Consider the following 13,276-nt stretch of genomic DNA (forward strand, 5'->3'; position numbering starts at 1 on the left):
TCGGCGACTTCCAGCAAGCCGGGAGGTTCCCCTTCACCATCGAGGGGCGGCCCTCGTGGGAAGTTCCTGTTTGCCATTGTTTACGGCTCTTAAACAAGGGTGGGTAAACGCTGAAGTCTTAGTGACCAAATTGAACCTTGATTCTGAAAGCAGAGTAACACAGTCATCCTTCCTGGAATCTTCGCTTGGGCTTGAAATGACCAAGAGCGTGTCCTGGGGTTTGAAGTGACCAAGAGCATGTCCTGCACCACAGGGTCTAAACCCTCTGACCCCACACGACACCTGGAAGTTGACCTCCGTCTTGTCTTTTCTAAAACTAGATCGCGGAGCCCAGTGAAGTGCACTTTGTCAAATGTCAGGGTCTGCTTTATTCCTTGTTATTTTACTCTATTTTTTAACCTTCTGTTCCATCTTGTTTTTTCCTTCTTTTATCCTGTTTCTTGTCAAATGCAGAAATGTTCCTTCCGCCACTCACTGCAGTTTTGAATTCTGGCTTCTGCAGTTTTTATTGTCTGTGTCAGACGTACAGCCAGATGTGGTCCTCTGTCTGCATTTTCTAGATTCGGTTCCGTTCACATCACCCCTCGTTTCGTCGTCGTCCACCCCCACTCACCTTCACGCTCTCTGAGAAGAAGAATCACTTTGTGTGTTGTAGCTCATTTGTTTCAAGAGAAAATCAACAGATCATACTCAGTGTCTTGAATAAATTGCTCTATTTTGATATTAGAGAACTTGGTGGGTGTGCTTTCTTGGGTCTCGCTTGGTTAACTCTTGGTTGGGCCCGCGGTGACATGGATGAATGAAGAGCAAACTGCATTTTCTCAGCAAGACCGTAACTTGAGGGCCTCTTCGCAGGATTGCTGGGCTCAAGTAGGGCCAAGGGAACAGAACCGCACGATGTGGGAGGAGCGGCGGCCCCCAGTTACCGTAACGTGTTGTATAAACGAAGCATGTGTTCGTGTGTTTCTTCATTACTTTCTTCCAGGCTGGTTGTGGTCAAAACTCAAAGCAAGTGAGTGTTCTCCTATCAGCAGCTTGCTTTGCTGGGGCTCTGCATTCAAGGATTAGCTTTAACTTGGAGAACCCGAGTCCTAGGACACGGGTGAGTTTAGGACACAGGCTACCGTTCAGACGTCTACCAGTGTCTCGAATGTAGCACATCTGGCAGGGGCTTCCTGTCACTTTGATCAATTGGTGGGGGGTGGGGGGGCTACATGACGACTGGGCACTGCCGTCCCAGGATTAGGGAGGGGGCAGTTGACGAGGAGAGGCAGGGGTTCTGCCGTAGGAGTCACAGACAAGGTCATGGTATCGTTCCCTCCAAGTCCAGCCCGATCCTGCGCTACAACAAAGCAGAGGGCTGGGGTCCCCGTGTTGTCTGGGGGCTCAGCCTGCTGCCTTTTCTAACACCTGCCAACTTGACCAAGCATGTTCCCACGTTTCAGGAAATGGGGTGAAGCACACTCAAGCCGTAGGAAGGTCCTGGAAAGATGGGAGTCCCCAGGATAAAGGCACGTGTGATGTGTAGCTTTGGTGGCTTCAGCAACAATGCTGGGTCACCTATAGCTCTCAGGGGGATTCTTCCTACTATAAAGGAAACTTACGTAATTGGGGGCATCTCAAGCTTCCAGTCACTCAGCAGAGAACTCTTCATCGTCCACATCTTGTCTCCTCCATGACAAGGTAAGCCGTGCAAGGGGGTGGACAGGGCGTGGGGCACCACGGGGGGAGCGCAAGGACCCATGCACGGCGTCTGCACTCCGAGGACAGGGGCTCTGACTGGGAGCGCAGTGTTCCTTGAGCACACGTCACCGGGAGAAACCACAGGAAAGCAGCCGGGTGGGGTATGTCCTCAAATGCACAGTGGGAAAGGAGCGCGAGGGCATTTTGGGAGCGGGGGGAGCGAGTGGAGTCCTCACGAGGGTTTTTGTGCTATGATAAGCCGACCGGATGATAAACCGAAGTCCTATGAAAGCTACCTGATGGGAACAGCCTCCTCTTTTCCACCCAAACTACACTCCCGGCCACCCGTCTGTCGTGTCCCAGCCCAGACTGCTGGGGCCCGGTCTCCTCACCTTTTTGAAAACTTCTCTCCCATCAGTGTTGCTTTCTCTCCACTGGATCATTGCTTTCACACCCACCATCTACAAAAGCGTAATCAGATGCCCCTGCAGCAACCAGCCTGACAGGGAGACTGCTTACAACCAAGCGGCCCGTCATTTTCTGGCTTATCCCCGGGTTTGCTCCGTTGTCCCTTCTCTTCACTAGATGGACTCGATGCCCGTCGGTGATGTTCATTTGCAAGTTCTCCACCGCACGGGCCCGCTCGCTGCCCGGCAAGTAGGCGTGAGGGGATATTCATGCATCTTCTGGCTTTCAGGCCCCCCCACCCCCAACAACCTCCTCGGGCATAACCGCTGCGCCAGCTGGGGACTTGGCCACCCCATCTCGGAGGGGTTGTCATTGGATCATCAGATCGGAAAGGGTTCTTCCTTGCAAGCCTCTGAACCTGACTCACTGGCGTAAGGCAAAAAGAACAAACGAGGATACCGGGCCCTCTGAGGAATCCTGGAGGACCAGGCCCATGCAGGGGAGGTGCGCACAGACACAGCCCCGGGCACTGCCCACATGTGGACACAACACCGGAGTGGCCCCTCAGCCCCTCTCCAGACCTGCTTCTCTGCGGCCCTTTCCCTCGGGCGCTAGCTGCTAACTAGACTGGCTCGGCCAGGGAGGTGTGAAAGCTAGTACCTGTGCCTACAGGCGGAGGTGGGGGGGGGGGGGGGAGGGCTGGCCTCATGCTGTTGAGGGGGGGTCCTCAAGCAGAAGAGGGGCTTCTGGTGCTGCTGGGGACTGAAGAGTCCACACGGAGGCAGATAAAGAAGGCACATACCGCTCCGAAAAGCTAAGCTTCCTTCGCACGCCCCTGACACTTTGGATCAAGGCGGGGGAGTGACGTAGCTTGGGCCCATCCTCAGGAATGCGCATGCCCAGGGCACCGTGGCCACAGTGCAGGTGTGCCCCAAATGCTGCTGCGGCCAGGCGACTCTCTAAGAGTACAAGTCCAGAAGCTTCCTGGACGGCTTTTCTAGAGCAAAAGGGCGTCCTTGACCAGAAGGGAGGTGTCCCATGGCCGGGCAGTCTGTGGTGTCCCGGGAAAACACTGCTTTGCTTTTTCTATGGATCTTCCCACGTGACCTCTAACTCCAATGCATGTGACAATATTTTGCCCATAAATACATTTAAAAACTTTAAATACATACCTATAGATCCACCTGGATAGACCTATATTTATTTCAACTGACGCAAAGATTCTAACCTGGGAAATGGTGTCTATCAGGGCCAAGGAGTCCTTAGTCCTTAGTCCTTAGACCAGGTCACTGCTCAGCACAGCATGGGGACCAGGGGCTACATCATCAAGGCCTTGCTCAAGAGCATTTGCTAGAAGTGTTCAGACAGCATGTGAGCCAGGCCCAGAGCTCAGTTACAACGACTTTATTCACTTTTCTAAGGACCTGGGTCTGGCATTTACATTATAGGCAACCTCAGAAGGGTGGGGAGCAGCTGCTGTGTCTGGTCTGGAAGGAATTCTCTCTCTGTTCCCAAGCTCGTGCTCGCGGATCGCGTCTCTTACCACGGCTACTCCTCGGGAAGGAACCGTTACAACACGGCGAGGACAGGAAGGTTTGTGGGGAGAGTGCAGTTCTAAAGAGTGAGAAACGCAGAACCTGAGGATGTGGGGACTGGACCCCTGTCACGTCCCCCTCAGAGGTCTCCCTGGGGTTCGGGAACGGATTCCACCTCATTTTCGTTGCGGGACCCGCTTGTGACATAGATTTCAACCGTGCTGGCGTCGGAACCTGGGGAGAAGAGCATCTCTTGTCAGCAACTGATGCAGGACCTTGCATCCATTTTCTGCCCCTTTTCCCAAAGCGTCTGCCCTGGGCAGCCACGTGTGTGTCTCAGCAGAACCGCGTGGATGCCACAGACCAAACGGAAACCAACTGTGGGCCGACACGGGGGCTTCGGGGCCCTGTGCTGTCGGACCGGGGAGCACGGGATCACGGCGCGCTTGGGTGACCATTGGGACAGCTGCCACGGGGTGGGGGGTGAAAAGGTCACCAGGGCCCCACGGGGCCCACACGGAGGAGACCGCCAGCCTCTGTCACACGAAAACACCTCCAAGTGGTCTTTTCGTGCTTGCTGCCACGTGGTTCCAGGAAGAAGAGGCGGGTGAAGGACAGCAGAATTATTCCTGCCAGAAGAGGAATCTTGAAGATCTGTTCAATCGTTCTGGTAACACACCTTCCTTCAGAACCTGGGGGCGTCCTTTGGAACAGACCTCAGAACTCTTTTTTCATTCTGCAAGTATCCAGGCGTGCCTCCTACATGCCAGGTTCCAGGTTGGATGTGGGCAATTGAGATGAAGACAGAAAGAAGGGTGGCCTTCTCAACTGCACATGGGGCAGGTAACCTTCACAAAAATCTCCAAATCCCAAACTCCCTCCACCAGTGGACCTTGCCGGTCCGTGTAGTCTCCACTCACGTCCCTCTCTGTTCACTCCCAACGCTCAGGCACACTGGCCTCTCTCACGCTCCCAACTCAGTCCTGCCACAGGGCCTTTGCACAATCTCTTCTGCCTGTAAAGCTCTTTTCCAGATTTTCTCATGGCTCCCTTCTACACTTCACTCAGATCTTAATTCAAATGGCCCTGGGAGAACCTCATCCTCAGGGAGAAATCCAGGACACCCGACCTGAAATCACTCCGCTGCTCCGTATGGCTGTTTTTCTCCATGGTATTTCACGACCCGAAAGATGATATTTTGTATTTTGTATTTGTATTTTTCATTCTGTCTCTGCTGCTACAGTGGAAAGTCCCATTAGATGAGGGAGCTGACGTACTCACCGTGGTAGTGCCTGAAACAGCACCTGGCACATGGAATGTGCTCGATAAACAAGTACTGAATGGATAAACACAGGGCAGCAAGTGCCCTGCCGTCAGCAGGGTGCAGCACCAGTGTCCCGGGGAATTGGGACTGATGAGTAAAAAGAACGGCGGGAACCAGCACAACTTGAAAAAGAGACACGTGCACGGCTGTGGGGAACGCGTAAGGAAGAAAAGAACATTAGCGTTCTCTGGAACAGACAAGGCAACAGGGGAGCTGTCTGCGGAAACGCCTTGGAAGGCCTGGGTTACGGGAGGACGTGCCGATGTGACCGAGAAAAACCCAGCACGGTGCTGCAGTGCCCTCCCCCCACCGCACTCCGACCTTCCTCCCGGTGCCGGGCGAACAGGAAATCTGGGAGAACACGGGTCTGGGTAAGTCAGACCAAGTTCCATGAGCCCCATGAAGAGAGGTGGATTTAGCGGGCAGTGGGAGGACCCACGCCGGCCATGGAGGCTGCAGGCGGACCCTGAGGAGAGTCTGGGGTGCCGACAAGGATGATGGGAGACCCGCTGCTTGCGGCAGTGAGCCTGGGATTCCAGGAAACCAGGCACAGCTGGGAAGAGACACTTCCAGAACCGCATTCCTGCCGGAGAAGCCGGTGGCACTTCAAAAAGACTGCATTTTCACAGGGTCACCCGCTGTTTATGAGGACACCCTGAGCTCATGGGAACTTGTCTGTGTGACTTCTGCGGTCCTTACAAAGGCTGCAGGGGAATATCACACGGGGGCTTGTGATCAAGGTCCGGGCTTGTGACCTCACACTCTGGGGCTTGCTCTGGATCCTGCGGCTTTTTCAGAGTTCCGGGTTCTTTCATCCTCCCCAGAGGCCCCGCAGAGGAAATCCATTTGTACCACAACAACTTTCTCAGATGCCAGTGATGCTGAAGCCATGGCCCCCGAGTCCAGCCCTGCCTGCGTGGACTTCAGCGGGTCCAGCAGGCTGAGACCTCCATGGATCTTCTCTTCTGCTCATGAAGGTCTCCAGAGAACACGCTGGCCGAGTGAGCAAGTCTCTGAGAAGATAATCCAATGAGGCTATTGGGGGATTGGGACGAATTCCATGGGTGCAAAGGGCAAGTACCTGACAGCTGTCCCTGCAGGAGAGGCAGATGCCCACAAGCTCGTGGCGCCCAAGGGCCAGCCCCCTTCCTAGTGACTCTCGAATGACCCTTGCAAGCCCCAGACAGGTGCTTGGGAACGTCGCGGCCCCATGTAGACCTGAGATTCGGGAAGGCACCTCACCTGTTGCTCCCGGATCCCCCGAAAGCCCGCAGCCCTCGGTCAGAGAGCCCCATCAGTGGGCACCCATGAGCCATACAGAACACAGGGCACTAGGGCCTGGATCTCCTTCAAGTGTTGAATTGGATCCAGGGAGCACGAGAGTCACAGCCCCGGGCCCACTCTCTTCCACGCTTCCCTAGCAAGTACCATCCACAGGGCCACCTGGTGTTACATTCAGGAGAAGAGCAAGTGACAACAGGGAACCAAGGGTAAGACAAGGAATTGTGGGAGCGAGAACTGTGGATGACACAAGGGAATACAGGAGGGAACAGAACTATGGGAAAGAACGGGAATTCTGGAGAGAATGAGGAACTATGGGAGAGAGGTGGAATCTGGGGAGAGACGGAGTTGTCAGGGACAATAAGAAATTAAGGGAGAGAGAATTGGGGGAGAAACAATTGTGGGAAACAGGCAATTGTGAGAAGGAATTATGGGGAAGAACAGAGTATTTAGCAGAAACAACATTTTACAAGAGACAGGATGTGGAAGAAAACAGCATTGTAGAAGAAAACAGACTTGTGAGAGACCATGAAGAACCCAGAACTGTGGAAGAAAGTGGGGACACTGGGAAAGAGAACTGGGAGAGAACTAGGCTATGGAGAATACGGAGAACTGTGGGACAGACAAGGCATTGTAGGACAAAAGGGATCATGGGAAAAGAATTGCGGGAGAGAAGGAATTGCAGGAGGCCAGGGACTGTGAGTGAGACAAGGAATTATGGGAAAGGAAGTCGAATTGTGGGACAGAAACAGAATTACGAGAGGGGCGCCTGGGTGGCTCAGTCGGTTGAGCGTCCAACTCTTGGTTTTGGTTCAGGTCACGATCCCAGCCAGGGTCGTGGGATCGACTCCTGCATTAGGCTCCTTGCCGAGTGTGGAGCCTGCTTAGGATTCTCTCTCTCCTCCCTCTGCCCCTCCCCCCATCTGCACTCTCTCTCTCTCTCTCTCTCTCTTAAAAAAACAATTATGTGAACAAAGGGATTATAGAGAAAGGGGAATTGTGGGAAAGATAGGCATTGTGGGAAAAAGGGAATGGTGAGAAAAATAGGGCACCGTGCAAAAGACGAGAGCAGGGCAGTGAAAGGGGAACTGTGGGAACAACAAACGGTTATGAGAGAAAGGGTATTGGGAAGAACGAAGGAAACTGTAGAAGAAATGTATTATGGCAGAGACAGGAAACAGTGGGAAAGAACAATCTTGGGGGATGATGAATTGTAAGGTAGACGGGCAGTATGGTTTTTGGTTGTTTTTTTTTTTATTTTTGGTTGTCCAATGCTATTTTTTAAAGTTTTTATTTAAATTCCAGTTCGTTAACATAACTATGATACTAGTTTCAGGTGTACGATATCGTGATTCAACACGTCCGTACAACACTCCGTACTCCTCACGACAGGTGCACTCTTTAATCCCCATCACGTATTTTACCCACCCACCCAGCACCTCCCCTCTGGTGACCATCCGTTTGTGCTCTATAGTGAAGACCCTGTTTCCTGGTTGGCGCCCCACCCCCTGCTTTTTTTGGAATTGGTCTTTCTCTGACTCATTTCTTTCGCTCAGCATAATACTTCTCTAGCTCCGTGTTTGATGTTGCAAATGGCAAAGTTTCAGTGGACACTTGGGCTGTTCCCATAACGTGGCTATTGTAGACAACACTGCAATAAACATCAATACCTAGTAGTGTGATTGATGGATCATAAGGTCGTTCTCTTTTTAACTTTTGAGGAAACTCCATACCGAAAAACACAAAGTTAAACACCACGAATTTTCAAAGATGCACTCAATGTTCATTGCAGCATTATTTACAATGACTAAATCAGGGAAGCGACCCAAGTATCCATCAACAGATGAATAAAGGGATGGTATATACATACAATAAAATATTTAATTTCATTAAAAGAATGAAATCTTGCCATTTGTAACAAAATGGATGGAGCTAGACGGTATAACGCTAAGTGGACAAAGAGAAAAAATGCCATATAATTTCACTCATCATAGAATTTAAAAAAACAAAACAAACAACGGGGGGGGGGGGGCGGGGAACAAAAACATCAGACTCTTAAATATAGAGAACTGATGGTACCAGAGGGGAGGTGGGTCGGGGGAGGGGTGACAGGTGAAGGAGATTAAGAGGACACTTCTGGTGATGAGCACTGAGGTACAGAATTGCTGGATTACTATGCTGTACACCTTAAACTGACACTGTAATTACATTGGAATTTAAAAATAATGAAAGTATTAAATCAACAACCAAAAACAAAACAGAGCAAACTCTGGGCGAGAACAATAAAGTGTGAAAAGACAAAGGGTTATGGGAGAGCAAGACCCGTGTGAGAAAAGGGGAGTTGCGCGAATCAACGAAGAACCATGGGAGGCCAAGCAGTGCAAGAATGACAAGAAATTGAGCGAGAAGAGAGCTGTGGGACAGAAGAGGATTATGGGGGAGACAAGGCACTGTGCGTAAGACAAGGGATTACTGGAAAGAAACGATTTTCATTAAGAAATGGCATTGCAGGGTTGGGGGGAGGGTGGGTGCCTGGGTGAGTCAGTTGGTTAAGCCTCTGACTATAAAAAAAGAAAACTTTGGGGCGCCTGGGTGGCTCAGTCGGTTAAGCGTCCGACTTCGGCTCAGGTCATGATCTCTCGGTCCGTGAGTTCAAGCCCCCCGTCGGGCTCTGTGCTGACAGCTCAGAGCCTGGAGCCTGTTTCGGATTTTGTGTCTCCCTCTCTCTGACCCTCCCCCATTCATGTTCAGTCTCTCTCTGTCTCAAAAATAAATAAACGTTAAAATAAAAATTTAAAAAAAAAAAGAAAACTTCTTTTACTTATTTTGAGAGAGCGAGAGCAAGTGCGCCCGCGTGGGCGTGCAACTGGGGAAGGGACAGAGAGAATCCCAAGGAGGCTCCGCACAGTCAGTGCAGAGCCTGACGTGGGGCTTGAGCCCCCAGACGGTGAGATCATGGCCCAAGCCCAAATCAAGAGTTGCATATGTACCTACTGAGGCACCCAGGCACCCCAACTCTTAATTTTGGCTCAGGTCATGATGTCATGGTTGTGAGATCAAGCCCCATGTTGGGCTCCAAGCTGAGCATGGAGTCTGCTTGGGATTCTCTCTCTTCCTCTCCCTCTGCCCCACCCCCACATACTCTCAAAAAAAAAAAAAAAAAAGGAATTGCTGGAATATGGGGTTAAAGCAGAGAATCTTGGGAGAGGTCATCATGGGAAAGACCAGGGATCACGGGCATCAAAGGGGAGTTTTTGGGAACTGCAGGAACTGTAGGAACAAGAGGGCTCATGTGAGACAAAGAACTGGGGGACAAAATACGGAACTGTGGGAAAACCAGTATTACGAGACATGGGAATAGTGGGAAAATGAGATCATGGGGGAGAATTATGGGAGACACAGTTAATGTGAGAAAAGAGGGACAGAATGTGGGAAAAACAGGATTGCGAGAAAGATGAAAAGTGGTCAAAATCACAAGTATTGAGAAAAATACAGACTTGTGAGTGCCAACAGAGTCCCGAATTGTGGGAGAAAATGGGCAACGGAAGGAAAGAAGGACTTGTGAGAGCGATAAAGTATTGTGGGAACGACAGCGGATCATGGAAGAGAAAGGGCAACTGTGGGAGACAAAACAAACTCTAGGAAAACTGTTTTGTGGGAGAGACTGGGAATGTGGGAGTGACAACGGATTATAGGAGAAAAATAATTAGATTGTGGGAGAGATAAGCAATCGTGAGACCAAAGAAATTAACAAGGAAACAAAAGGCAACACGGTATAAAACAATCACCAAGGAAAATGGAGATTTGTGCCAAACAAAAAAGACACCAGGATTGTGAAAAAAAAGAAGGAATTTTGAGGGGAAAAAAAGGGTATTGTGGGAGAGACAGGGAATTGTGAGAAAAACATAGGCTCACGGGGGAGAGAAGGAAATTTGGGGAGACAGTTATGAGAACAAGGAATTCTAGGAGAAACACGAAATTGTGTGACAAAACATCGTAGGGAAAAGAATTAGGAAAATAAAGCATTGTGCGAGAGAATGGAAAAACGTGGAACACACAACTGTGCTACCAATGAAACTATGAAGAATAGAGAACTGTTGAGCCAATCGAGACGAGGCAGAATGTGATTTGTGTGGGAATGAGAAGGGATCACAGGAATTGTTAGAGAAAAAAAGAAACTGGGAAAAATTGTGGGAGGATAGAGAACTGTGGGAAAAGGACTGGATTGCAAGGGAGCTAGGGAATGGTGGGAGAAGGAACTGGCTGTACTAGAAGTGGGGAACCGTTGCAGAAATTATAAGGATTATAACTGGATTATAAGGAAAGCAATGGGTTCTCAGGGAGGTGAGGACTAGAGGTCAGAAGGAAAAGGGCAGAGAGTGGGGGAGAAGCAACGGATTATGAGACAGGCCAAGAATGGGAGAGGAGCAATGGATTGTGGGAGAAGCCAAGATGGGAAAGGATTGTGTAGAGTTCATTAACAGTGGTTAAGCAAGGCACTGTGGGAAAAGCAATGTATTCTGGGAAGGTCCAAGATGGTAGAGAAGCAAAGGATTGTGGGAGGGGCCAATATGTCAGAGAAGCAAAAGATTCTGCTACAGTCCGTTAACGGTGGCTAGGCAATGAATACTGGGAAAAGCAACGGGTTGTGGCAGAGACCAAGATGGCAGAGAAACAAAGGATTGTGAGAGAAGCCAAGATGTTGGAGAAGCAAAGGATTCTGGCAGAGTCCGTTAGCAGCTAGGCAGTGAACTGTGGAAAAAGCAATGGACTGTACAAAGGGCCAAGATGGCGGAGAAGCAATGAACTGTGGGAGAAGGAATGGATTGTGGGAAGGGCCAAGATGACAGAGAAGCAAAGGACTGTGGGAGAGTCCGTTAATGGTGCAGCAAAGCACTGTGGGAAAAGCTATGTATTCTGGGAAGGGCCAAGATGGCGGAGAAACACAGGATTGTGGGAGAAACCAAGATGGCAAAGAAGCAATGAACTGTGGCAGAAGCAATGGATTGAGGGAGGGGCCAAGATGGTGGAAAAGCAAAGGACTGTGGGAGAGTCCGTTAACGGTGCAGCAAAGCACTGTGGGAAAAGCAATGTATTCTGGGAAGGGCCAAGATGGCAGAGAAGCAAAGGACTGTGGGAGAGTCCATTAATGGCGGCTCAGCAAAGCACTGTGGGACAAGCAATGTATTCTGGGAAGGGCCAAGATGGCGGAGAAGCAATGGACTGTGGGAGAAGCAATGGATTGTGGGAAGGGCCAATGGCGGAGAAGCAAAGGATTGTGGGACACTCCGTTAACGGCGGTTCGGCAAAGCACTGTGGGAAAAGCAATGTATTCTGGGAAGGGCCAACATGGCAGAGAAGCAAAGGATTGTGGGAGAGTCCGTTAATGGCGGCTCAGCAAAGCACTGTGGGACAAGCAATGTATTCTGGGAAGGGCCAAGATGGCGGAAAAGCAATGGACTGTGGGAGAAGCCCAGACGGCAGAGAAGCAAAGGATTCTGGTAGAGTCTGTTAACGGTAGGTAGGCAATGAACTGTGGGAAAAGCAGTGGATTGTGGGAGAAGTCAAGATGGCGGAGAAGCAATGAACTGTGGGAGAAGCAATGGATTGTGGGAAGGGCCAAAGGCGGAGAAGCAAAGGATTGTGGGACACTCCGTTAACGGCGGTTCGGCAAAGCACTGTGGGAAAAGCAATGTATTGTGGGAAGGGCCAAGATGGCAGAGAAGCAATGGACTGTGGGAGAAGCCTAGACGGTGGAGAAGCAAAGGATTCTGGTAGAGTCCATTAACGGTAGCTAGGCAATGAACTGTGGGAAAAGCAGTGGATTGTGGGAGAAGTCAAGATGGCGGAGAAGCAATGAACTGTGGGAGAAGCAATGGATTGTGGGAAGGGCCAAAGGCGGAGAAGCAAAGGATTGTGGGACACTCCGTTAACGGCGGTTCAGCAAAGCACTGTGGGAAAAGCAATGTATTCTGGGAAGGGCCAAGATGGCGGAGAAGCAATGGACTGTGGGAGAAGCCTAGACGGCGGAGAAGCAAAGGATTCTGGTAGAGTCCGTTAACGGCAGCTAGGCAATGAACTGTGGGAAAAGTAGTGGATTGTGGGAGAAGTCCAGATGGCGGAGAAGCAATGAACTGTGGGAGAAGCAATGGATTGTGGGAAGGGCCAAGATGGCGGAAAAGCAATGGACTGTGGGAGAAGCCTAGACGGCAGAGAAGCAAAGGATTCTGGTAGACTCCGTTAACGGCAGCTAGGCAATGAACTGTGGGAAAAGCAGTGGGTTGTGGGAGAAGTCAAGATGGCGGAGAAGCAATGAACTGTGGGTGAAGCAATGGATTGTGGGAAGGGCCAATGGCGGAGAAGCAATGGACTGTGGGAGAAGCCTAGACGGCGGAGAAGCAAAGGATTCTGGTAGAGTCCGGTAACGGTAGCTAGGCAATGAACTGTGGGAAAAGCAGTGGGTTGTGGGAGAAGTCAAGATGGCAGAGAAGCAATGAACTGTGGGAGAAGCAATGGATTGTGGGAAGGGCCAATGGCGGAGAAACAAAGGATTGTGGGACACTCCGTTAACAGCGGTTTAGCAAAGCACTGTGGGAAAAGCAATGGATTGTGGGAAGGGCCAATAGCGGAGAAGCAAAGGATTGTGGGAGAGTGTTAACGGCTGTTCAGCAAAGCACTGTGGGAAAAGCAATGTATTCTGGGAAGGGCCAACATGGCAGGAAAGCAATGAACTGTAGGAGAAGCAATGGGTTGTGGGAGAAGTCAAGATGGCAGAGAAGCAAAGCACTGTGGGAAAAGCAATGTATTCTGGGAAGGGCCAACATGGCAGAAAACCAATGAACTGTGGGAGAAGCAACGTGTTGTGGGAGAAGTCAAGATGGCAGAGAAGCAATGAACTGCGGGAGAAGTCAAGCTAGCAGAGAAGCAAAGGATTTGGGAAATTCTTAACGGCAGTTAAGCAAAGCACTGTTGGACCAGCAATGTATTCTGGGAAGGCCCAAGATGGCGGAGAAGTAATGGACTGTGGGAGAAGCGATGGGTTGTG

At 50.7% G+C, this 13,276-nt stretch overlaps 1 protein-coding gene across 3 annotated transcripts in view; it reads right to left on the bottom strand.

Moving 5' to 3' along the window:
- Positions 1 to 13,276, bottom strand: part of GPR143 (G protein-coupled receptor 143) — a 63,650-nt gene that overhangs the window by 13,964 nt on the left and 36,410 nt on the right. For 2 of the 3 annotated variants that reach the window (XM_058713568.1, XM_058713566.1), the window contains one exon: positions 3,481 to 3,860. The exons of the other annotated variant lie outside the window; for it this stretch is intronic. In XM_058713568.1, the coding sequence (XP_058569551.1) occupies positions 3,766 to 3,860 (95 nt within the window). In that variant the 3' untranslated portion in view covers positions 3,481 to 3,765. Of the gene's footprint in view, positions 1 to 3,480; positions 3,861 to 13,276 lie in introns of those variants that run through there. 3 annotated transcript variants of the gene reach the window in all.

Source organism: Neofelis nebulosa, chromosome X (genome assembly GCF_028018385.1).
Source record: "Neofelis nebulosa isolate mNeoNeb1 chromosome X, mNeoNeb1.pri, whole genome shotgun sequence".
NCBI classification, from domain to species: Eukaryota; Metazoa; Chordata; class Mammalia; order Carnivora; family Felidae; genus Neofelis; species Neofelis nebulosa.